The 27,067-nt window shown below is 46.4% G+C and overlaps 1 protein-coding gene across 9 annotated transcripts in view; it reads right to left on the reverse strand.

Annotated features, from left to right (window-relative positions):
* HERC1 (HECT and RLD domain containing E3 ubiquitin protein ligase family member 1) overlaps nucleotides 1–27,067 on the reverse strand; it is a 2,101,515-nt gene that overhangs the window by 1,650,823 nt on the left and 423,625 nt on the right. For all 9 annotated transcript variants that reach the window (XM_086959402.1, XM_086959399.1, XM_086959397.1 and 6 more), the window contains exon 25: nucleotides 6,898–6,946. In XM_086959402.1, coding sequence (XP_086815528.1) covers nucleotides 6,898–6,946 — 49 coding nt within the window. The remainder of the gene's footprint in view (nucleotides 1–6,897; nucleotides 6,947–27,067) is intronic.

The following is a 27,067-nucleotide window of genomic DNA, read 5'->3' on the forward strand; positions in this document are numbered from 1 at the left end:
GGTACATGGTAAGGGGACTACCTGAGCCTATATTAGGGTATCTATATTCAACATAACAATGGGAAAAGTGAGCCTACACTTGCAACCAGTCATGAAGCTATGGGGAGACTTAAATGACCAACCTCGGCAGATGAGCCGCAAACACCACAATCACTTTTGTTAACATCAGAGGTGCACTGGTCAGGTAAAACGGGAGAACTGGGCCAACTAAAACTGCAGATTGTCTCTGTGGAACTGCCAGACAGGGATGTGAAAATAAGCATCCTGCAAGTCAATGCCCACCCATCCAGTCTCTTGGATCCAGGGCAGACAGAACTTGGACTGGTTGAGCATTTTACACATGTCCTTCAGAAGGAAGAGGGAGAAGATATCGGAAGGAACTGAGGCCTCCGTCCTTCTTCAGCACCAGAAAATAACAGGAGTAGCTGATAGTCTTGATCTCGATGTCGAAAATGTGCCAAAAAGCTGCACCATGGCTTCTTGAAATTTTTCAATCTACAGCTGTGTCGCCAACAGCCCCGGAAATTCAGGTTACGTCCCGACAAGGGTTGAAATCTGCACACAAGTGGAAACAATTAAGGAGCGCAACCTGGAAGCATAATGAGGCCCTTATACCTTCTCAGGAGACTGAGTGTGTCAGGACGTTACTTAACGGAGGATTTGGGCCATGAAGCCGATCTGTTGCGGGAAAGTCCTAGGGAGCGGGACCTGCCTTTAGACTGGTCACAACATGCAGTCTTCCGGTATTTTGCCACAAACCGCTTCGCTTCCCAATCCTGGGTGGCCTTGGGATGCATCAAGGTGCAGTCATTGCAGGCTCTGAAATTCTTGTCAGTTCTGTGGGTCTGTCACACACATCAATGTCTGTGACATTCCCGATAAGGCCTGAACCCTGTAGATTTGGTAGCTGACATTTTCCCTTGTAGAACATTTAGTCAAAAAGACTGTCTTGAGAGACACTTGGGATAGCTCTGGATTCATGTCCGTTGGCGCTGACCGAAAGGAACTGGTATATAGGGTCCTGTGTGTCACTTTCAGATCACAGCAATGTCAGAATTCCTCAGCGTGGCACCACCTCTCAGCATGCAGGAGAACTGATTAAGATTTTCCAGATCCAGTTTGACGCCTGGGGAATATTCACAAGGTGAGAAATCTGTGGTTGGAAGTCTCTATCAGAAATAGGATCTTGCATTCTATTACATCAGGCCCAGATCTTTAAACAGTAGAATGTAATTAGCTCACCACCCACTTTCAGTTGATGGGTGTAGGAAGCTAGCTCTGTATATACTAGAGCAAAGTAAGATGTAGCATGCGCAGTGGATCCCCCAGAGGCTTTACAAAGGCTAAAGTAGATAATACTAAACACTCTTTTGTGGTGATGTGGTCGAGCAGTCAAGCTACTCAGAGGGCTATGTTAAGCATTTGTTGTACACAGAGGCAAGAAAGGATAACGCACACTCAATGACTTAATCCGAGACCATCTGTTTATAAAAATATTACTTTACATATGTTTTATACTTCAAACTAAAGATACTTAGTTGCAGTAAAATACGGTTTGCAATATCACAATTTTTAAGAATGCAAAATGCACACCATATATTTTTCAAACAGTTCAATGTTAACCTATAGAAGGAAAACAATCATGCAATTACACAGGAAAGTACACACCTTACAAATACAGTCTTCGGATTTTAGGACCAACACTGGGCAAGTATCAGGCAAGTGCAGAGACTGCACCACCAGCGGCACTGGGGCGGCCTGGTGCAGAAGTCAAATTTGGTCACTGGGGCCCAATGTTCGTCGATTTAGACTGGTGGTGCAAGGTAAAGAGGTGCCGGTTGAAGGTAGGTAAAATCGGAGTTGGGGGTCAACTCCAGGGTTTAGGACCAGCACTGGGGGTGAGGGGGGCATGAGGCAGCACCAAAAACACCCTCAGTGGCACAGAGGCGGCCGCTTGCAGAGTGCCAACACAGCGTCGGAAGCCCAATGCAAAGCAATGGAGACTGAAGATTTCAAACATAGGTTGCAAGCTCGGGCCAGGAGCCTGGATGAAGGAACCCAGTGGCTATCGAGGCATGTTGGGTGCTGAAAATTTTTGGGGCACAGTCGGTCGAGCTCCCCAAAGTCAGCATCCTGCGGATACAGATTTGTCTATGGAAGTCGGAGAAGTCTTACCGGAGCCGGTCGAGGTTGGGGGAACCCTTCGCATTGAGGCATTGTGGAGTCCTGGAGAGGTCACTCTGGGATGGACTCGAGCTCAGGACCGCTGGGGAATCTTCTTGGAACTGGTGGGCCACTTGGAATAGAGACGGAGACGTCTGGTGCAGAGGTAGGTCCGGAGGTCTGGTTGTGTGATTCAGCAGGGTACTGGAGCTCTTCTTGTTGTTTTCTTGGTGGACAGGGATGCTGTCTGCAGTTGTTCTTGGGAAGGCAGGCAGTCCTCCCAGGGTTGTTGAGGTCACTGTGCCTGCATGACGAGTCACTTTTGGAGCAGGTTTCTTTGAGGGCTGCAGACAGGCCGGTAGGGCTGGGGCCAGGTCAGGTGTAGTCTTCCTGCTGCACGGCTCTTTGAACCTTCTTCCTCTCTAGGTCGCAATGAATCTAAGGATTAAGTTTCAGGGGTGCCCCTAAATAATCAATTTAGGGGTGTTACAGTTGCTGATAGGTAGTAACCAATGGGCTACTTACCTTTAGGGTGACTACATCCTTTGCATGTCCACCCCCTTTGGGGAGGGGGCATACCTCAAATGCTATTGGTTGAAATCCTCTCAACCAATATGAAGGATTTTCAAAGGAGGGGGCACAAGTCTCCTGCCTACTAATTTTATTGCTGACCTTGCCGCCAAAAATGGGCTTGGTCAGGGTGCGGGCATCTCCACTAGCTGGAGAGGCCCTGGCTAGCATAACAAAGGGCAGGATGCCTTTGACGCTCACTGCCCTTGAATAGGGCTTTGTTTCTGACCCACAAGAGCACAAGGCTCCCACCTCAGGGGGTCAGAAACAAGTCTGGATGTGGCAGGCTGGTTCAGACCAGTCAGCCACACACTAGTGGATTGCTAGGTTTTCAGAGGAATCTCTGATGTGCCCTCTGAGTGCCTTTATTAATGAATCCAACACTGGCATCAGTATGGGCATATTAATTTGGTGAAGCCATCATGGAGCTGTAGAGCTCGTATTGACAAGCTCCCAGCCCATATACTCGGTAAGGCTTCATTATGCACTTATAATGTCTAAGAATGGACTTAGACACTATATAGACATATCTGCTTATGCAGTTATGCCCTCACAAGATGTATTTTGCACCCTGCCTTAGGGGTGTAAGGCCTGCTGTAGGGATAACTTACCTATGCCTCTTGCAATGCTGGTTGGCTTAACACCCAGGAATGTCTGCAAGGTCGACTCCACTTTTATCTGCACTAAAACACGCAGGATGCAGTGGCAGTGAGCATGTGTTTGGTGAGGGGCCTCATAGGATGGCATAATACATGCTGCAGCCCTCAGAGGCCCTCTCTGGTCACAATGCCCTTGGTACCACTGGCAACCTTTTAGCAGGGACTTAGATATAGGCCAGTGTAGTGCCAATTGTGGAAACAAAGGTAGAGTTTAGGGAAAGAACACAGGTGTTGGGGCCTAGGTTAGCAGGAACCCTGTGCACATTCAGTCAAAGTTGCATCATAGTCAGGTAAAAAGTGTGGGGGGGCACGGCAACAGAAACCCATTTTCCAACAATTGGGGATAAGTTGAGTCATGGGGATTCACGTGGACATCTTATTCCTCCTTGTTAGTTAGCAGGGAATAGGAAGAACAAACAGGGGTCAACCCAGGAGTATATGGCAATTCAAGTTGAATTGGCAACTTCTGCTACTGTAGGAGATGTACTTATGGCTGTGAAAAGGGTGACCACATGAAGCTACACAAAGTAGAATGATGATGTGACTGGAGAGTGACAACTAAGTAGGCTTGTTCTTAATATGGAGTTTCAACAAGGGCATCCAGTAAAGTAGCCTAGGAGAAAAACAGCTTGACAAGCTGTTTGTGGTCATCCATGCACATGTTTCAAGATTCTATAAATTGTGCTGCAACAGTTTAAAATTATTTTTGAATAGGGTGTTTCAGCATAGCACATCTAAGAGAAGCATCTTAGCACTACAATTTAAGGAGAAGTCATTGGCTGCCATCTCTAGCATATATGCTCAATAAAGGCTTAAAGGCTGAGCAGAATATGTTACTACCTTGTAATCCTGGCTCTGCATCAGTAAGCACCTTCATTAAAAGAAAAAATGGAGTAATTCACACCGGCAGACGGGGATACTTGACTGCCGTCATGTACACAAATTAGAAACCAACAACAATGAGGTGAAATAGGGCATTTTTTTTAATGCAGATAACTTCTCTCTATCCCATATAAGGTAGACTTTTGTGCCTGTAAAAATAAGAACATATAAGGTAGCTCTGCAGCAAAATGCTCTAAAATGCACTAACGAGGAAAAACTAGGACAAAGAGTTGGAACAAGAGAGAGAAATAGCTTAATAGACAGGAGGTACATGAAGAAGTTGAGCTGTGAAAAAGGGCACTGCCACTATAAGGGCCCACTGGCTTCTATATGCCATTGTGTCTTGTATTGGCAGTTGTCTCCTCAGCTTCATTCTTTTGAAGAAAATCAAGTGAATGTATACTGACTATTACAACACAGATCAGTAAATTATGAAATAGGATTTTTACTGACCGCCATAAATGCTGAACAATAGCAAACGTATCCAAAAAATCTGCAGTCTCTCATGCTTAAGTTGCTAAAAGAGAAAATTGAGAAACTTTCCACTTTTTGTTCTTCAAAGCAACCTGCCTATTCCCAGTAGCCCCTCTATTGTCTGGTGAAAGTATAAATAGACTTCTACGTCAAAGCTTTACACATATCCCCTAACTGCTGCATTTTTCATCGAGGCAGCAGTAGTTGCTTTCCTACGTGTAGAGTCCGGTTTAAGTTTACTGAGCAATGACTTATTGGCCAGCTTGTAACACAGCTCAATAAATGGCATAATACATCTTAACTGGAGCTGTTTTGATGGGGCTAACTCTATATAAAGGGGATAAGAATTTGTGAGGGGTTTTGCCTTCTCAACCTCAAATCTGTAACATCTAAGGGATGTAAGACTCTTTGCTGGGGTGGAAGGATTTCAGAAAAAAGGAAAAAGAAATTGCCAAGTAGATGTAAATTCCCTCAACAATTTTGGCCCAAAAAGAAGGATGGGACCACATCCCAAAATGCAAGACCTACACAGTTCTATCACCAAAAATTATTGAAGTTAAACCTGCAAGCTGTAGTAAAGGTCAAACAGAAAGTCCTTCCATGAGACCTGTTGCAATGAATACTCGAGTATGGTCACTAAAGGAAGTGCAATTAGTTTAGATAACACCAAATGTAATACCCCTGGGATCATACAAGCAAATAAGACGCTCTGGGTTCATTTTCATTGCTGTTTTTTTAAAGAGGACCTAGGACCTCACTGAAACCAAAGATCATTATGATATAACAGGATAAAATAGTATGAAATAACTTCCCTCTATATCATCTTGGCAACTTAGTTTCCTGCCCCCTTAGCAGTTGTTTCAAAAGCAAAGCGGGAGCCCCACTTCAAACAGGTAAATATTCTACAATGCTTACCTGGCCTTGCAATACCGCTAACACCCCAGATTAAGAAAAGTATTTTCTTTCTCTACACTTATCAGGAGGGGAACTATGTTCACTACCCAAACATGAAATCTCTACATAAGACCCATGAACGGGAAATCCTTCATGGAATCTAAAGAAACGACAGACGACTAAGGAACAGAGTCCAGTCAGGGAAGGTCTATATACTTGGACCAACTATTCAAGAGAGAATGAGCCTGGCCCTAATCCTTGGGTTGGCGAGTTTGAATGTTACAAAGTCAGTAATATAGACTTCCAGAAAAAAAAATATATACCCCTAAGCACAGAACTACCAACCACCCTGCCAAACAATACAAACTCCAACAGAGACATTTTGCAACAACATTTAGGGAAACCTAAAACACAACAAACTGGAGAACCAGCCCACATTTGCTCCAATTTGTTGGGTTCATTAGAGAATGAATCTCAAAGAGGGTGCCCACAACAGTGCCATAAAGAGTTCCCCAAACACTCTAAAAACACAATACATAGAAAGTGACAAACAAAAATGAGGACGACCTAGAGAAAAATACTAGGGATCTTGTGACTCCGCCCACTGCTGCATAGCTAGCTCATTATGGTTGGCAGAACACTAAATATATGTTACCACAAAGCAAAATCTCTTTACCCAACCACAGCGCGGTTACTTTACTAATCAAGTGGCTGCATTGTAAACAAATAACTCAAAATCCCAACCTCACACAATGTGTCTTCAGTCATTTGGTTGACAGAAGGCCCAAGCAAGGCAGCCAGGAATGTATTATTGTGCTAGTGCTAAATTGGGAGCAGTGGGACCTCACACTGCTAGGTTTTTACAGAAGAACCTAGTACAGTATCAAATTCACTGTGGGCTTGGCTTCAACTTATTGTCTCTCCAATTGCTGCTTTGAAGGCTTTCATTCCCCCTGCCTCTCAAGACTAACTTCCTTCCAAGCTGCCCGGTAGTGTAGCAAGGGCCTCTGCTGTGCAATGCAAGCAGAGCTTCAATCAAAATAAAAGTCTGAAGTTCAACATTATTTATTAAAGAGAAAACAAATATATAAAATTGACAAGTCTGAACAGCACAGCATTCTTCCTATTATTGTTAAAGTGTTTTTCTACAATTCGTTTTAGGTATGTGCCCTTAAGGAGTGTAAAACATTTCAGCATTTCTTTCATAGGAATACAATTTTTTTTAATTTAAAAGACAACAAAATAAAAAACTTACCTCTTTTTCTGTGAGATGGGACATCCATATCTACATTCCGCCTGCCACCCTATCAAAAAATACAACTTTATGAGAACGATCAAGGAGCTTAAAGATACAGTTTTTTTGTTCTTGTTTTTTGGTTTGCTGCAGCTAGCATAAAACATGTTTAATATCGCAGACTACATATACACTAGCTCTATTCAGATCAGTAAATGCAACATCTGGGCTCCTTTTGACAGGTATTGCGGCCATATTGAACTCGTTACTTACGTTTGTTATAGCTCTTTCGGGTGTATACCCTATCTAATAGCAGATTCCTAACCTTTAGAATATCCCCCAGTGCCAGACCGCAGAAAGGTAAGTTATATTTTCTATGTCCAATCTTGACAATTCCTATCTATGCTATATCAGTCCTAAGGAAGACTCTTTTAAATTATCTCTTGGGGTTGAAATGTCAACTATTATTTCTTAACCACTTTTTCATTAATGAAGGGACTTTTTGATTAATATGCTTTGATTTGTTTAAGTCTATGGCTCCTCTATTCTAAATGATTGTCCAGTTGGTTAAGATTATCTTATGTTATGTGCACTGCATATATCTTGCACTATTTTGTCACTTACCGTCACTTTCACAGCGCCGTCACATGTAGCACCTTATCATTAATTTGAATTGTAACCCGATTGATGTGTTTTATTTAATCATTAAAAAAATTACTATTTTCATACTCTTCATTGTGTTAGCATCTGTTATATTTAGTGCCTGATGGTATGGCACATTAGATGATACAATGGCAAGCTCAGATTCTGAAACAGGCATGGTCAGCAGACACCGACAAAAGGTATAGATCAAAATAAAACATTTAGTCACTGGAGACAAGTCTTGGTCGAGTGAAATCAGATGTAAGTCATGATATGAATGTTGGTATGTAACCAGCAGGTGATGAAGTGGCAAAACTGACAAACAATTTTTTCAGACCGGCAGCTTCAGAGGATATGCAACAAGAGGAACCCTGGTGGGAGTAGTTTTCTTGGTCCACAAGCTGTTGAGGTATGCAGCTTAAGACAGTTTTTAAACATGTATTTAAATTAAAATCTTTCTATTTAAAGAACAGTAAGTAAAAGAAGGAAAATGTCACTTACCCTGTAAGTATCCGTTTGTGGCATGTACTGCTGTAGATTCACATGTTGTGCATACTCATGTAATTAGTGTTCAGCTCGGACATGTGCAATTTGCTTTTGTTTGAAGACGTCTTTTCAAGTCACAAGGTGTGGAGACTCCACCTATTGTTGGTAATACGCATGGGCATCATAGTCGGATTATTTTTCCCGCCACCACGGCGAAGATGTAGATGGAGCATCGAGATACAGAATAGTTGACCATGCAAAGAAAGGACATGAGGATGAGAGTATCCGCAACAAATCCATGTGAATCTACAGCATTACATGCCGCAAGCAGATGCTTACATAGTAAGTAACATTTTCCGATTGTATCATGTGTAGATGTACATACACATGCTGTGGATAGACTGCAAAGCAGTCCTCCTCAAGAGGTGGCTCTGCCGTTACAGAACATTGAAAAAGTGTTCGCAATACAGCTTGGCACCTAGCCAGGACATCCACACCGTAATGTTTAGGAAAAGTGTGAGGAGTGAACCAAGTAGCTGCTTTACAGATATCAGCTGGTAATATGCTCCCTAAAAATGTCATAGAAGCCCCTTTCTTGTACGTGGAATAGGGTCTTGGAGGGACAGGTAAGAATCTTTTAGTTTGGCATAGCAAGTTTGGATACACTTGACAAGCCAACGAGCAATACCTGCTTTGGAAGCAGCATGGCTTTTACATTAACACTTGTTTGACATCCAGAGTATGTAAGGCGTGCTCCGCTACAGACTCTGGGCATCGAAAGAAAAGGAGCAGCCCAATTGTTTGATTGAGATGAAAACTGGAACCCACTTTAGGGAGAAACTGAGAGTTAGTTTGAAAGATGGACTTAGGAAAAAGGTTCCTCTAAGGTAAGAGCTTGTACCTCACTAACTCGCCTGAGGGAAGTGATGGCTACAAGGAAGGCCACCATCCGTGAAAAAAGCTGAAGCGGGCAAGCGTATAGGGGCTCAAAAGAAGGGCCAATGAGCCTAGTTAGTATTATGTTCAGATTCCACAATGGAGCAGGAGGCGTCTGGAGCGGGACAACCTGCTTAAGGCCTTCCATCAATGCCTTAATACCTGGTACTCTCATTAGTGAAGTGTTCTGCCAATTCAGTAGGTAGGCAGCCACAGCAGCCAAATGTAATCGAATAGAGGTGTAGGCAAGGCCTGCCTGTTGCAGGTAACGGAGCTAATAGACAATGCTTTGTACCAAGTGTTAGAGGACTGATATTGCACAAACACTTCCATTTTGACATTTAGAAGGCACTGGTATTAGGTCTGCGTGCTTCACGAAGAATGGACATACGTTCCTGTGATAGGTTTAGGTAACCAAAGTCCAAAGCCTCAGGAGCCATATCACAAGCTTGAGGTGCTGAGAATTGGGGTGTTGATGGGTACTGTGATTTTGCATAAAAAGGTCCGGCCTGTGGAGAAGCTTTTCATAAGGAACTAGAGAGAATTCCAGCAGAGTATCAAGACTGGCGCACCCAGTTTGGGGATATTAGGATGAGGATAAGAGATGTCTGTCTCTCCTTGGGAACTATGAATGGTAGGACAGGAAGAGACAGAGTAGCGTAGGCAAATATCCCTGACCAGTTCAACCATAGGGTGTTGCCCATGGGCCGCAGAAGTAATTACCCGGCAGTGATGTTCAGTCATTTCGCGTTTTCAGCAGTACTGAACAGGTCTATGAACCCCCACTGCCAGTATTACAAGTGTAGGGTCTGGGGGTGTAGTTCCCACTCGTAGACTTGATGATGTGTCCTGCTGAGCAGGTCTGCCAAGTTGTTGCCCTTACTAGAATACACTGAATAACCAACAAAAAGTTGTGATGTATTGCCCACTTGCCGATGCCCTGGGCTATAACAGATTGCTGGAGCAAGGGCTTGCCAACTTGCTTCTGTAGGTAAAACATGGCAGTAGGGTTGTCCGTGCAGGCTAAAAAGACCCAGTTGCGAATGAGTGTAAGGAACACTCGAAGAGTATACTGCGTAGCCACCAATTCCATGTGGTTGATGTGAAGGGCTCTATTGTTGGGGTGTCCACAAGCTCTGAATTGTGTGATCTTGAAGACCTGAGACTATAGCTATCTATATTAATTTGCTCAGGGCGGACTTATGCAAAGTGGTTGAGAAAGTGACGACAGCAAAGGGCAAAATTGAAATGCTCAATGGAGAGGTGGTGGCTTAAAAGCAGCAAATGGCAAGAATGACAACGGTTACCAGGGACCTAAACGCTAGGGTGGAAGACACAGAGGGCAGCACTTGCCATAGTAACATTAGTCTCCTGGGCTGCCTGGAGTGCGTGGAGGCACGTTTGCTGAAAGCTTCCTAGAACTGTGGGTGCAACAACAGTTGAAGCCACAGGGCCTTTCCAACATCTTTGTGAATGGTCATGTGTTTGTGCCCCTCCTCGGACCTTTATAGTCAAAATCTTGAACTACAGAGACAGGGACTGCAGTCTCTGGGCTGCTAGGGATCAGGCCTAACTTATATATGAAAATCACATGATAGCATTTTATCCTCATTATACAAGAAAAGTGCAGGAGCAGATTAGTTGATTCTAGAGGTGAAGCAGAAGCTGAGGAATATGAACCTTAACTATATGATGCTTTACCCTTCCAACCTTAAGGTTCTGGCCAACAGGAAGGCACACTTTTTTAAGCACCCAGAGGAGGTCTGGGACTAGATGGAAATCTGGGAAAAGGCTGCAGATTAGAGCTTGGAACCGGAGGTCTGCCCTGGGGCAGGGAGCCTGGAGGGGCTTCTTCGAAAGGGACAGATCTAGGGCACTGGGCTAAGAGTGCAAAGAGTTATGAGACAGGAGGATGGCACTATGCAGGCGATGGGGCTGAGACCCTCGCAGATGACCGAGTCTGGTCTGCTCACGCCTCCTCTGGCTTTTCTTGTCCTAGACACTAAAACTACTTATTCTACTCTAATCCCAGACACAGAAATTCCTGTAGAGTGATATATTAGGCGTTTTATTAGTGTTTCTATGTGTCTCTTGAGCTGTGTGGGCAATGGGATGGGGTATACTTGCTAGGAACTCGGCCTCTCTGTGACCTATGATCGGGATGAAGGGGCCCAGAGGCGAAGCCTCAATATATGTATGTTTATTAGCTGCGGGGCCTTCGGGGGTTTGATGTGTTCTGGAACCTGCAAAAAAACACAGTTGATGGACAGAATGCAGAATAATGTCTTACATTCACCCCAGTACAAAGATCTGGGCCTAAATCCATTGTTTTTTTGCACTCCACACCACCCTAGGTCAGACACTGGCTATATGCAAATCAGCCAGAGTGGGCTGGGTATGCTCAGACGTGAGTCCCAGGCTCTCCACATCACTGGAGTCAAGCTATCCATGCTGAAGAAGGCTGATAGCCAGAAACCGGTCCTTAGATGCTTGATTCCGGTCTAGGAAAAACATGGCTTGGTAGTTCGGGCTGGACTGTTCCCATGAGGCACAGGGTCAAGGCTGATGAAAAAAAGTGATAAAAGTGTGGCACAGATGAGATTACTGTTTGGAGAATTGCACCTACTGAATAATTGTGCAATGTTGAGCTACGTGGCATGAGGACAAGGAGGTGCCGGCAGGGGAGGGTGGGGATTGGGGTTACCTGTCCCTGTTGGATAGGTTGGGGTTCACATGCGGTCCTGGCACATGCAGTGTGGACTTGCATAGGAAGATGGCTACACTATGTTTGTCATGGGGAGGGGGTGAACTGTTTTATAGTTATGGAGCTATTTAGTCTAGCTATTCATTTTGTAGCATGATCAAACTGTCACAGGAAGCAATGGATGGAAGTATGTGATACATGGATGAGTGCATGTATGGGTGGTGCCCTTAAGTCATTGACCCGAAATATCCGGAGATGGAGCACATATATTAACGGTACAGAGTGTTATCCATCTTGAAGCGACACAAAGTGAATATTGCCTTTCACCAGGAAACACACCTTAATGATGCAATTTGCGCTCACGTATATGGAGGCGGACATAGAGGGGAGGTATGTTCTCCTACAGGGCCGGCAAACCACCTAAACGATGCAGATGGCGTGGTGGCGACAACATGCGAGGCAACATTTCAGGAACATCTGGAGGGGGTGTACTGGGGTGGCATTTGCAGAACACCAGATCGTTACCAAGCTTATCTGGCACCTTTAAACATCTACAGGGTGGGAGAGGATTTGCTGAGGGAACATCATGAGGACCTCACGCTGGAAGAGCTGTGGGTCACAATACAGGGGGAGGAAGGGGGGAAGGTCTAGCCATTTAAGTAGCAGAAGAATAAAAGATCTCCTTATAAACTGCAATGTGCCCTGCGGGGACTTCCTTTCTCAACCGCACGGATTTGAAGTCATACCAACGTCGTAGGGTGGCTAAAGACAGGAGTAAAAGGTTAAATCTGAATCTTACACAAAAGTTAAATAAGGCTCCATATTTTATGTAACGTTTACCATTACATATTTCCTGATGGTAGGTTTCAGCAACTTAACCTCCTCCCTGAGCAATGTCTACCTTTCTAAGAAACAATCCTTTATCCAATTATAATCCCCTGTTCAAATACCCTATGGGTTAAAGAATACTTTCCTCTCTAGAGTTGAAGACCAAGTCCCTTATTTAAATAAGCTAAAGTATTTTTAGGGTGGCATCAAGTTACATGCAATCTCTCATGATCAAATGATTAAGACCCAACTCTTCCTTGGACTAGGTCCTGATCCAATTCAGAAATGGGTGGAGGGCTAGATCATTTAGAAACGTGATAACTGGTGGGGTAAGGGGGAGGTGGTTTCGTTGAAAGTGTCCTCATCTGTGTTCTGCCTATGCTAATTGATTCATTCTTTGTTTGGTTTGCTGATATCTAGGTCTCCTTAAGGTTTTGGCTGCACATTTGTCATGATTACTCCGCAGATGTGCATTCGCTAATGTTTTACCCTACGGGTCTATTGGCCGGGGCAAATACAGTACTAAGGTATTGACGGCTGCAGGAGTTGGGTTGCTCATTTTCCCGAAGTTATCAAGGGTAGCTAGTCCAGGGGACTGTTTAAGGAACGTGCTCTATCTCTGATTTATATGCCATGTATATTCAATAACTTATGTTTTGCCTTGAGGGAGCGCGTTGGCCGGGCGGAGAATGAGTATTGTATAAGGTTGTCTTGGAAATGGGGTTGCTCACGTTCCCAAAGTTACTCAAGGGTGAGCGATAGGCACTGTGCATGTAGGGGGTGGCGGGCAGTTTTAGTCCCGTTGTGCATGGAGGCAGGTTGGGGGGGTTCTTGCATCGGTGTGTTGCGATTCTTGGAATGTGGGCAACATGCTTGGTCCCAAAGTTTTAGTACCAGCAACGTCTCCCGAAGCGATCTCTGGCAAATTGGTGGAATTGGTTTTGTTGTGAGAGGGGACTCAGGAGACACCCCAAGGGGAGGCCCATCCAACAATGTAATTTTACAGCTGAAATGCTCTTATGGCGCCTGGTCAGGGACTTTGTTCACCTGGAACGTAAGTGGACTGAGGGACAAAATCAAAAGGGGTATTGTCCTACAATATGTTAAACAACATGCATTTGACATTGTAATGCTACAAGAGACACATCTAATAGGGAACTCATGCATGGCCCTCAACAGGAAGGGATACCGAATGATAGAACATTCTGGATTTAACGCGGTTTCTAGGAAGGTGGGGGTCCTTCTTTGCAAAGGCTGCCCCTATATGGTTCACAACACCTGAACAGACGCTCAGGGCAGATACTCTGCAGTCATTTGCACATGGGAAGGGCGTGTCATTAAGGTAGTCTCCTTGTATGCCCCACCCGGACTACAGCGACTGGCATTGCATCGATGTGGGGGCATTGCTATTAGACCTGCCCATGGGAGCACTAATATTGGGGGGCGACTTTAACTTGACCATGGATGGCTTACGTGACCGACTTCCACCCGGAGCAGAACTGACACATGGCTAGCAACTTCAGGAATTCACCAACGCCCTGGGGGTGGTTGATATATGGAGGTGGCTGCACCCTCACCGCACACAATACAGGTTTCAGTCTGGGGCGCATGGTAGTCAGTCTCGAATTGATTATTTGTTCACCCACACCCAAGATATACACGCCTTCACTGACTCCCAATGTCTGGCACGAGGAATATCCGATCATTCCCCTATTTTGACAATCTTTGGTGCACAATGCACCAGAGTTCCCGGCCCAAACATGATATAACCGTGGGCACTAAAAATACCCCACACTAAGGAAAGCCTCCGACAAGATACTGACTATTATTTTGCTGAAAATGTGGGATCGGTCACCTCAGCTGTGACACTTTGGGGAGCATTCGGCGCGGTAATTAAGGGCAGGGCACTGTCATTAAGGGTGGGACATAGGACCAAATGATCCAGGAGGGTGGTCGAACTGGAGAGGGATATCTCGAACATGGAGGAGGCCATTTCTCAGGCCCTTGATCCCTTAAAATGTAAAGACAGGATTACAGACAAATCCTTTGGGAGGAGGCCACAATGCGCTCCCTAGCTACCTGTCATGGGATCTATGAACAAGGCGAGCGCACTGGCAAACTCCTGGCATGGCTGGGACACAAGGAGCAGGTGGCATGATGGGTATGAGCAATCAAGGGCCCGGACGGTGCACTCTTAACTGACCCCCAAGGGATAGCTGATGGCTTTGCGTCTAATTTTGAGGAGGTGTATAAGGTCCCAGAGACCTCTCAAGCCTCAATGTTGGCAGATCTCCTTGTCACCATAAATGTGGTGTGCATCTCCCCACACGATCGGGATGCCCTGGAGAGGACATCTCTGAGGCAGAGGTCCAAAGAGCCATACAAGATGTTCGTTCTGGCAAAGCAATGGGTCCCAACGGCCTCCCGATTGCGCTTTTTAAACCGATGGCGACAAAACTAGCACCCCACCTGTTGAGCCTGTATAAGGAATGCTAGGAGTCGGGACTCCTCCAGGCTGATATTCGCACTGCAGCTATTGTAGTCATCCACAAGCCCAACAAGCCGGCAGAAGACTGCAAATTGTATCGCCCTATCTCCCTACTCACAATGGAAGCTAAAATTCTAGCCAAGCTACAGGCCAATCAACTCCTTTCCCACATCACAGAAATGATTCATCTAGACCAGTCTGGCTTTATGCCAGGCAGAAATATGGCCATAAATCTGCGGCAGTGCATGGGGCATTGGGAAGACTTAGTACCATCGAGGAGGAAGCAATCCTACTGTCACTAGACGCCACCATGGCCTTTGATACCATCGAATGGGATTATCTTTTCGCCGTATTGGCTCGCATGGGGTTTCGACCTAAGCTGATTAGATGGATCAGATTATTGTACACGCATCCCACTGCACATGTCACCGTGAACAACCATCGCTCTGCCTCTTTCCCTCTTCGGCGAGGAATGAGGCAGGGTTGCCCGTTGTCCCCGCTCCTCTTTGCCATGGTGTTGGAGCCACTCGCCGTTTGGATCAGGGGAGATCCGGGTATGCGGGGAATTAAATGGACAAATGACCATGAGGACCGAATATCACTCTATGCGGATGACATATTGCTTTATCTGGCTTCTCCGGCACGCTCGCTGCGAAGGGTATTACACATCATTCACATATTCGGTGTGCACTCGAGTTATCGGAAAAATTGGTCCAAATCCCAGATGTATGTACTTTGGGGCAAGCCGCCATCTAGTCCGAGGGGCTATGACATTCTGGTTGCACTTTAAGGTTTTCGATACCTGGGCGTTTGTCACCTCCGACGTTAATCTCTTCTTTGAGCGGAATCTACTGGTGCCCCTCCAGCGCCTAAAGTCAGACGTTCAACACTGGCAATCACTGCCCCTCACTCTCTTGCTTGCCCTGCCGCGCTTACTCTACGCACTGCTAAATGCTCCCAACCTTGTCCCGGACTCATATTTCGCTAAAATTAAAGGCGTAGTGCGGGGGTTGCTGGGGGAGGACCGACCACCATGAATTGCCATGAAAAAACTTACCATGGGATGGTACGATGGGGGCATAGCGCTGCCAGACAAACGACTCTACTATCAGGCTTCAGAGCTGACTGCCATCAACAGATGGGTGTTTAGGTAAAAATGACTATCCCATTTTCCGCACTGACCATTGGCTTATGGAGCGGGAAGGATATAATAGGGCGCTATATACCAATCATCGCAAACTTCACCTGACTGGCCCCCTCAGCTCGTACGATTGAGGTGTGGCATGGAGTCATGAGAAAGCTGGGGTGGCACAACCGTCTAACTAAAGCAACTCCCCTCTGGGAACCTGACTTAATGGGTCGAATCAGCATCTGCCCGGGTTTTGACAAATGGGACACAAACGGGTACGTGAAGGGGAAGGTGGCCACATTTGCTGACCTCCAGGCTAAGTACCAACTTGCACCCTCGGAGACTTTTTGGTAACTCCAAATTAGCCATGCCTTTTCCACTGCCCCTTCCCGACTCCTCCCTGCTAGAGGACTGACTACTATTGGATCCAATGGACTGCAAAGCCATCTCTCTCACCTATAAGAAACTAGTGAATAATTGGGCTGACATGATGCAGAAGTTACGGTTGCGTTGGGAGACTGACCTGGGGATATATATGACGAGGAATGGAGAGATGCCCTGTCCTCTCCCAGAGAGGTAGCGATCCCTATGCGACTCCGACTCGTCCAACTCAAAATTCTTCACTGGGTCTATTTTGACGCCAAACTACTATTTGGGTTGGGTAGGAGACCTGATCCACTCTGCCTCCGATGACGTAACCAAATCGGCACCTTCATACTCTGGGACTGCCCATATATACAACACTACTGGGGAGAAGTTACCCACCAACTTGGACATGTGACAAACTCCTGAAACCTTCTCCCAAACTCTGCTTCCTCAATATCTGGGAGGCTACTGAGCTCTCATAGGTGGAGTAGACATGGGCCTCAATGGGTTGGACTATCGCCAAGCGCAACATCGCCCAAAAACAGGGGGTGGCCATGACTCCACAATTAAGTGACTGGGCGAAGGACATCCATAGCGCAATGATCGCAGAAAAAACAGTGTTCAAGGGACGGGGATGCCCTCAAAAATGGGACCATGAAGGGGGAACAAATATAGGGGGGACATCTGCATTTCACCTGCAGTGGAATTAAGAAGGGAGAGATGAACACTGATGGCCAAGTTAGCAGATGCTATTGGAGCTTCCCTACTGGACAGCTAGAAATAATGTGTCAGTCTGAATATGCCAGTTGATTATTTCATCGTATTTTGACTCTGGTTCAATCATGTAACTTATAGCGTGGTGGCATCTTCCGGGGACTGCTGGACGGTGTACTCCTGATTCAGTATACGTAATGGGACAATGTTGATATTTTGTTTTGATTATGCCAATATGACTGTAATATGCTATGCAGCGATGCATTCTTGTTACCAATAAAAACAGTTTAAAAAAAAAAAGAAACTTGACAAATAACTCCTCGTGCACACAGAAGGTTGTCATGCTTTGAGGGACAGAGAGTACGCGTCTGAGGAATTTATTTTACTCAGTCTGGAGCTCTTTGGCAGCCAAAATGCCCCAAATGTCACTCCCATACAGTGCCTTTGAGGCACACTTTGGCTGATAGATCCTAACAAGGGTCTTAAGTGGTCTACTTCCCACCTCCTGGATGCAAAACTAAACAAGCATTTGCAATGCAATAGGTCTCGCATTAGGAATGTTTGAGCTATTGGTATTGTAAACGACAAATATTTTATTTATGTGTTGGTTTTGAAAATAGCGAAATTAATAGCTTTGTCATTTACAATGCCAATAGTTTTAACTTTCGCAAACGTGACACCTATAGCATTTGTAATGCAATAGGTGTTGTATTTACATGACTTAGATGTATTAATATTACAAATAACAATGGCTTTTAATTTTTAAATAATTAATACTTAATTAAAACTTATTGTAATTTATAATGGCAATCTTTTGTAAATAACTTTTGGGAATATTATGTTCAGTGCATTTTATTGTGATGAAAATCCAAAAACTGAAGTGAAATATTAACATCTTTTTGTGACATTTGTAATAAAGCTTGAAACATTGAGAAAATATATTAGAACCAGTTGTTGTTGAATGGTTGCACAGAGTGATGCTGTGGCATTGAGTGGTGCTGTGGCGTTGAGTGGTGCTGAGTGATGCTTTGGCCTTCAGTGGTGCTGAGTGATGCTGTGGTCTTCAGTGGTGCTGAGTGATGCTGTGGCGTTGAGTGGTGCTGTGGCGTGGAGTGATGCTGTGGCGTGGAGTGATGCTGTGGCGTGGAGTGATGCTGTGGCGTGGAGTGATGCTGTGGCGTGGAGTGATGCTGTGGCGTGGAGTGATGCTGTGGCGTGGAGTGATGCTGTGGCGTGGAGTGATGCTGTGGCGTGGAGTGATGCTGTGGCGTGGAGTGATGCTGTGGCATTGAGTGATGCTGTGGCATTGAGTGATGCTGTGGCATTGAGTGATGCTGTGGCATTGAGTGATGCTGTGGCATTGAGTGATGCTGTGGCATTGAGTGATGCTGTGGCATTGAGTGATGCTGTGGCATTGAGTGATGCTGTGGCGTTGAGTGATGCTGTGGCGTTGAGTGGTGTTGTGGCGTTGAGTGGTGTTGTGGCGTTGAGTGATGCTGCGGCGTTGAGGGGTGCTGTGGCATTCAGTGGTGTTGAGTGAATCTGTGGCGTTGGGTGATGCTGTGGCGTTGAGTTATGCTGTGTTGTTAAGTGGTGCTGAGTGATGCTGTTTACGGTGTGAAGTATTGTGAGTCCAACTAATGGTCACAGAGTTAATGGTTGGGAAAACAAAGCCGGCGTCAAGGATAATGGGCATCCAGCAACTACAATTTAGGAAGTAAAAAACAACCAGTGAGTAATGGGGAGGGGGGTCGGCTGCCTACTAATGCGTGTGGCAACAGAGAGAGAGTGGCGCGTACTGGGAAAGCTCTTGGCATTGCTGTGGGGGGGGGGGCAAGTCTTGCCGGTATTCGAATTCATGTTTTCCACATCAATGCGTTTGTTTCGGCAGTCGTTCAACTCACTGATATATATGAAATTACTTAATTAAAGCAGCTCTAAATACCAGTGTTTTTAGCAGCGACCTTAAGTGAAGCATCATTACGTCAGTACCTTGCCAATTACCTCTCATAAGGTTAACAAAATCGTCCAGTCTTTAAAACTTGAAGGAGCAGAAAAATAACATACATATACGATCAATAAGAAAACAACCTGTCCTTTTTTGAAACATTTATAAAGTGCTGCAGGTGAATACATAACCCAATTTCGGTGGTTTTATTGTGTAAACATTCCATTGAATGACATTGACTAGGAAATAGATGAAATCACGCGTGAACAGGTGACAACCGTCACATTTAGACAAAAACTTAACCATTTGTCTAAATCCAAAGCTCTATTTCGTGTGAAAACATTCTCAAGAATATTATGTAACAAAAAAACTACAATGTTCACTTCTTAGGTGAAAAGGGCAAAACACTTACCACAGTAGGTTTCAAAAATTGCGAACATATAATACAAGCGTGTTCTTTTAAAAGTAGGACAGATTCTAAAGCTGGTAATTAAAAATAAATTCTGAAAACATTTTGAGAATTCGCCTTTTCGCGGGCTGATTCAGACTACGGCGGACTTACAATGAAGGGCTCCCGCTGGCGACCGGAGAAGTGTCCCCTCGGCGGAAGTGCGTGTGACTGGGGTCAGTACCGTGCTTGTGACCCGTCCCTCCGCGCACCTTACGGTCACGGTCACGAACCCCCCAGGGACCTACCGCGCGACGGTCGCAAGAGCTGCATTTCAGCCACTCCTTTCATAGGACCGGAGAGTTCTCAAGGCTGCTGCTTTTTGCTAACAAGTTGTCCTGAGAGCAATGGCGGAAACACTGCATCATTGTACTTAACCCCCTCTAGTCTGAATAACAAACACATCGGCAGTGGCTCTCTGGAGGAGGGGGGGGGGGCAGGCGGCTACGGTCAGTGTTGTGCTACATTTACAAATCCTTGGGGCTGCATAACAGCTTTAAAAGTAAGTAGGCTCTGTAGTTGCATTTTACCTTACTTTAGTGAACGTAAACATTCTCCATAACATTAAATACTTTCTCAGAGACTAATTAATATTCAACAAGCTGTTGACCACCACTCAGCTGTAAGCTCACATACCATTTACTTCATCAGACCTACATTTATGTGCTTTTCTTTGACTTAATTCCTTACACTTACTTGAGGGACCTACATACAGTTTTATAGTGGACCTGATTTATTGTCTAACTTAAACCTATTATTGAATCTACTCTTTCCTTTTGTCATCCATTATAGCTTGTTAATCATTTGTTTTGATGGACTGTGTCCTACACAGGGGGAAACCACCCTTATCTGACCTTGCAGCACTATAATAAGATTCATAAATAAATAAATGCAATGCTTGCCTGTGTACTGCCACCCTATTGAATTCGCAAGAGAACAAAAACGTCAAGAAAAGCGGCTGTGTCACATGAAATGCAGTTTTGTTTTTCTTTTCAGAAACGCTTCATGTACCGTTTTGTCATATGTGCCCGGAGCTGGCTTTAGGCCCCTCGTTGTTCTCGTCGCCAATGCCTTCGCCGTGGCAAGCTATACATAATTTAGTAAAGGAGAGAGCTGTGCTTAGAAAACTTCGGGTGGCCTTCGCGGCAGTTGTCACAGTACCCCTTTCAGCCCCCTGCGCCTCTGGTATGCGATACTGCTGGCTTATTGCTTTGCCAGTCCAACCAACCGTGGAGTCTGTTCTGTTGCCCTGGAGTTAGGAAGTGGAATTAAAACAAGCAGCACAGAAAGCGATCGCTATGGTAAAAACTAGGAGGAATACGATGTACCTTTCTCTGCTGCATTCCCACTGTTAACATGTGTTGTCACAACAACCCACATAAGCATAAGATGAAGGATGGTTCTCTGTGGCTCTGAAAGCAACACGTAGATGTGAAGTACCGAGACCCGCTGACATTGGCTATAGGCTCACAGCTGTTATACATATGTTTTTGTAATTTGCGCACTTGTAATTTTCTCCTCGTGTATCTTTACTGTTCCTATTGTGAAGCGCTCTGACGCCTTCGGGTAAAGTCCGCGCTATATAAAAACTATATAAAAACACAAAAATTAGTTGCATGAAATAATAAAAACTTACCGCCGCAGCCCGGCTTGAACAGGAAGCCAGGCAACCTGTGTTGGGATGGGGGCGGGGCCGCAAAAAGACGGGAGCCTACCCCGCGCTCCTGTGCTGAAGCGCTCCTGTGCCCGTCATCCTGAAGATTTGCGTGTCAGCTAGCGGGGCTCCCGTGCTCGTGGAGAGCCCCGCCTGCTGCTGAGGATGACCCGCTGCCTGCCGAGGGAGAGAGGGACACACGAAAAGAACTTGGTGAGTGGGGTGTGAGGGGGGGGGGGGATGTTTGCGCGCACGTGTGTGTGTGCGAGTGTCTCCGTGTCTGTGTGTGTGTGTGTGTGTGTGTGTTTGTGCGCGTGTGCGCCAGCGTGTGTGCGCGTCTGTGTGTGCGCGGGTGTCTGTGTGTGTGTGTATGCATGCATGCATGCGTGTGTGTGTAAAAAGAGCCGATGACTGGTGGGGGGATGGAAAGTGAAAGTAACCAGCGCACGTGTGTTTCAGTCTGTGTGGTGGCTGGCTCTGTGCGCACGGGAGCATGGGCACGGCGCCATGCGCGCCCAGGAGGAGGAATCTGAGACAGCGAGGCGCGTGGGCGATCGCTGCCTCACAGTCCCCCAGACACGCCAGCAAAAGGTCCATCGCTACGCTCGACCTAAAACAGCGAAAATGGACTTCCTCACCTCCTGCTGCTTGGCCAAGACCAATGGTTTCAAACACATTTGGGAGTCAAATAACATCCCCAAGTAAGAGAAACTCCTAACCTTTGCAAATGTCTGACAATTCAAGGTAAAGGTCTTAGTTCTGGTTGGCTGGGGCCCCACCACCATAAGGAATTAGTTACTTACCTGTACACTATAGTTCTCCAGTATTATCTTTCATAGATTCACATGCTTGTATCTTCCCCGTCGTCATGGTGGGAGTCTCACGGTAACAGAATGACCAAGCAGTATCATAGAGAAGAAAAACTGCATAGAAAATCCCCATAGGGGCTGTATTATTTGGTAACCAGACCATTTCTTTGTTTTGGTCCAAAAGCTAGCCAATCAGAATTGCTGCCCTGCCCTCACACTCCCCAGCAGCAGCTTCCTGCCTCAGATTTCCGTCCCCGAGTGAGAGACAAGGATAAATTCCGAGAACAAGATCTGCCTGAGAAACGGGGAGGCGGGCGGGCGCATGTGAATCTATGAAAGATAATACTGGAGAACTATAGTGTACAGGTAAGTAACTAATTCCTTCTCCAGTATTACATCTTTCATAGATTCACATGCTTGTATCAGAGTAGTAAGCAGTGCTCACCATATCCGTAGCGTTTCCAGGACAGAACCTAGAAGGAAGCTCTGCCGCAAAGCAATGACCTAATAATAGCTATGAAAAACATCAGCAATACTATAAATGCATGTAATTACACATCAAAGTACTGTATAGCAAAAAACAATATGCCAATAGGCCATACCTTACTGGAATAGACGCTTCAGAACAGCTTGACCCACTGCCGTGTCCTCCTTCCACGCAGTGTCCAGACAGTAGTGTTTTGTGAACGAGTGGACACTCTTCCACGTTGCTGCCCTGCAGATATCTGGCAGTGCCACTCCTGCGAACAAGGCCATCGAGGTTGCCATCTTCCTCGTTGAATGCGCCTGCACTTTAGAATGTAGCGGCTTCCCCGCTTTGTCATGACATTTCAGGATAGCTGAGGATATCCATCTAGCAATACTCAGTCTCGACAATGAAAGACCTTTTCTCTGCCCTTCAAATGCGATGAACAATTGCTTGGACTTACGGAACGGCTTTGTCCTCTCAATGTAGAACTTTAGGCATCTTGAAATGTCTAGAGAGTGTAAGGCTCTTTCTGCCTCCGATGAGGGCTTGCTGAAGAAAGTAGGTAGAATAATGGGTTCGTTCAGGTGAAAAGACGTCGCCACCTTGGGAATAAAGGTAGGATTAGTTCTCAGTATAACCCTGTCCTGACGGAATTGTAAGAAGGGTTCCTCCACTGAAAAGGCTTGGATCTCGCTAACCCTCCTTGCCGATGTTAAGGCGAGAAGGAGGGCTGTTTTCCAGGACAGGAACTGCAAGTCTGTCTTATGTATGGGCTCAAAGGGTGGCCTCATAAGCTGTGATAGCACTGTATTCAGGTGCCACGGTACAGGTGGTCGTTGGATGGGTGGAAAGACTCGAAAAAGTCCCTTGATAAATTCCTTTATTACTCTGGATGACCAGAGAGATGGTTCGTTTGGCTTTCGCCTGAATCTTGATATTGCTGCTAAGTGCACCTTGACTGAAGCATGCGAAAGGCCTGACTTTGATAGTAAGAGCAGGTAAGGCAGAATACCCTCAGGCTGAACCTCGAAAGGATGCAAGCTTTGTCTGTTGCACCAGTGGCAGAACCGGGTCCATTTTGCTGTATATGTTTTGTTCGTGGATACAGCTCTCGCTTGTGAGAGGATATGCCTGCACTCTTGCGAAATAGTTAGGTCCTGAAATTCACGCTCGTGAGGTTCCATGCGGACAACTTTAGAGAGCGTAGATCCGGATGCAGAATCTGGCCTTTCTCCATGGAGGTGAGGTCTTGAAATGTCGGTAGCTGGATGTTGTCGCCCCTCGACAATTGAAGGAGGTCTGAAAACCACGCCTGCCTTGGCCAGGCTGGAGCAATCATTATGATCCGGCACGGTTCCAGTCTCATCTTGCGCAGGATGCGCGGAATCAACGGGAACGGAGGGAACGCGTATGCAAACCTTCCCGTCCAGTCCAAGAGGAAGGCATTTCCCATGGACCCCTGTTGACGGTACCTTGACGCAAAGTGAGTGCACTTTGAATTGCTTTGAGTCGCGAACAAATCTAATGTGGGAGTGCCCCACCTTTGGAACAGAATGCAAATCTGAGTGTCGTGAAGTTCCCACTCGTGTGTCGCATTGGAAGTGCGGCTCAGGGCGTCCGCCCGAGTGTTGAGGACTCCCTGTATATGCTGGACTTGGATCGAGATTTCGTTGGATATGAGCCACTTCCAGATCCTTTGCGCCAGTGCTGACAGCTGTTTGGATCTCGTCCCGCCCTGTTTCAGCAGGTAGAACATGGACGTGGTGCTGTCTGTTTGAATCAGTACTGACGACTGACGTATTCTGGGAAGGAAAGCTTGAAGCCCTAGGAATACTGCCTTGAGCTCCAACATGTTGATGTGAAGCTGAGCTTCCCAATCTGACCAAAGGCCCTGAATCTCCAGCTCTTGAAGATGCGCGCCCCATCCTTTCAGTGAAGCGTCCGTCGTCATCATGAAGTCGTGATCCCGAGGAATGAAACTCAGTCCCTGGTTTAGGTTTTTCAGGATCTTCCACCATGACATGGCCACCTTCATACTGGTCGTGATGGTAATGCGATCCTCGAAGGTTCCGCTGGCCTGTACCCACTGCTCGTCGAGTTGTTCCTGCAAAGGTCTCATCCTTAGACGACAGTTTGGCACCAACGGGATGCAGGATGACATCATCCCCAACATGGACTTGTAAATCCTCACGGAAGTGGACTTTTTTGCTTGTAGAGAAGTCGTCAGTCCTCTGATCTTTCTGATCCGATCTTTGGAAGGATAGGCTTTTCCCTCTTTGGTGCATATCCATGCCCCTAAGAATTGTATGCCCTGGGCCGGAGTCAGCGAGGACTTCTCCAGGTTTGTTCTCAGGCCTAGACGCTGAAACAACCGGACGCAGTTCCGTAGAGCTTCTGCTGCGTCCCTGAAAGATGGACCTGTCACCAGCCAGTCGTCCAGGTATGGGTAGATGTAATGGCCTTGTAGCCTTAAGTGGGCCGCCACCGGGGCCATGCATTTGGTGAATACCCTCGGGGCTGATTTGAGTCCGAACGGCAGGACCTTGAACTGGAAGTGGCGACTCTCCACAGCAAACCTCAAATACTTCCTGTGCTTCCGATGGATGGGAATATGGAAGTACGCATCCATGAGATCCAAGGACGCTAAGTAGTCTTTGCCCTTTAACATGAGCAAGATCTCCTGCAACGACAACATTCTGAAGGGTATCTTTTTTATGTAATGATTGAGATCCCTCAGGTCCAATACCTGTCTCCATTTCTGGGCCTGTTTCTTTTTGATGAGGAAGAAATGTGAATAGAAGCCTCTCCCTCTGAGATGCTGAGGTACTTCCTCTATGGCTCCCTTTTGTAGGAGCGAGAGAACTTCCATCTGCATTTCTTTGCGATGATGGTTGGGCCTGAGCACTGGAGGGTGGTCCGGTGGTATTTCCACAAATTCCAGTGTGTGGCCCCTGCTGATGACGTCCAGGACCCATCTGTCCGATGTTATGGACATCCAGTTGGCGTAGTATTGAGACAGATAGTGGTCGTTGTCCGGGATCCGTATTGTGGGGAGCGCCTGCCTGAAATCATTGACGTCTATTAGACTGCTGATTTTTCCCCCTGGCGTTGGATTTACCTCTGGACTGTTGTTGGTAAGAGGAGTTGGAGGACCTGTACTGGTTGTTGGAGTTAAACTGACGATATCCCTGCTGACTGTACGGCTGATATCGGTTAGACTGAAAAGAGGATCGTTGGTTAAACTGTCCTCTTGCGCCCCTCTTCCGAAAGGACTGAAACCTTCCCTGCTGGAGAGATCCCAGCGCTCTAGCCGTATCAGTGTCTGACTTTATGCCTTGCAGTGCCTCATCGACATGTTTCCCAAACAGGTTCTCACCATCGAAGGGCATATCGACAATCTTCGCCTGCACTTCTGGTCGAAAAGAGGTCGCCTTTAGCCAGCCTTGTCTGCGAAGCGAGACCGCCCCTGCCATTTGCCTGAAGCCTAGGGACGAAACATCCATGGCGATGTCGATAGACTCAGCTGCTGAATTTGCTCCTTCCTTGAGAAGGGCTGCCGCTTCTTCCTTTCGATCATCTGGAAGCGCCGATAAGATGGGGGCCAGATCTGACCATATCTGCCTGTTGTAGCGGCCTAGCAGAGCCATCGCATTCGCCGCTTTAATGGTAGAGGCTGCCATGACCGCAAACCTCTTACCCGCTCCATCCATTCTCCTCCCTTCCTTGTCTGGTGGCACAAGTGACGTAGCCACCGGGTTTTTTGAGTTTCTTTGCGCCGCCTGTGTCACCACCGATTCCGGCCTGGGATGACCAATGAGGCAGGCTGCCGTAGATTCTGGAGCTCTGTATTTCTTTTCAATTCGCGGAACTGAAACCGCTATGGAGGCTGGTGTTTTTAGAATCCTGAGGCCTTCCTCCCATAAATGCGGGATAATAGGTATTGAGCGGAGTGACTTCTTGTTATCGTCCTTGAAATCGTACAAGAAACAATCCGTTTCCTGTACGTCCACCTCCAGACTGAATCTCTTGGCCGCCCTTTCCATAATATCGTGAAAGCCTCCGATGTCCTGAGGAGGGGAGGTAGATTTGAGTGGTTCAGGCGATGCAGCTGAAGGCAAAACGTACTCGTCCCATTCCTTGCCAGAGGCATCATGGACTAGCTCTCCCTCTTCGGGCTCTTCATCTTCCTCAGAGTCCGTTAGGTCATCCCTAATGGTAACCACCTGCGGAGATTGAACTCCCTGATTTCGCGGGGCAGGTGCCTGCTTAGGCGTCTGCGTGGGAGGCGTGAGCGTAGCTGGCTGCGATGAGTTCGCCTCCGGGAAGCGACGATAGTAGTCGTTCAGCATCAGTCTAAGGTCAGACACAAGGGTGAGAGGTATGGAAACTGTCTCCTGACGTTCCTCCTCCCGTGAGTCCTCGTGCTGCTCTTCTTCGTCTTCATAGGCACCAGATTCCTGGAATGATTCATATCTGGCAGATTGTGGCCTGTCCTTGAAGGAAAAGGTTTCCTCCTCATCCGTATCCTGACTTTTTATTTGAAGCTGAGAGGGGCTGTAGGCAGCACCTG

Source organism: Lissotriton vulgaris, chromosome 2_2 (genome assembly GCF_964263255.1).
Source record: "Lissotriton vulgaris chromosome 2_2, aLisVul1.2, whole genome shotgun sequence".
NCBI classification, from domain to species: domain Eukaryota; kingdom Metazoa; phylum Chordata; class Amphibia; order Caudata; family Salamandridae; genus Lissotriton; species Lissotriton vulgaris.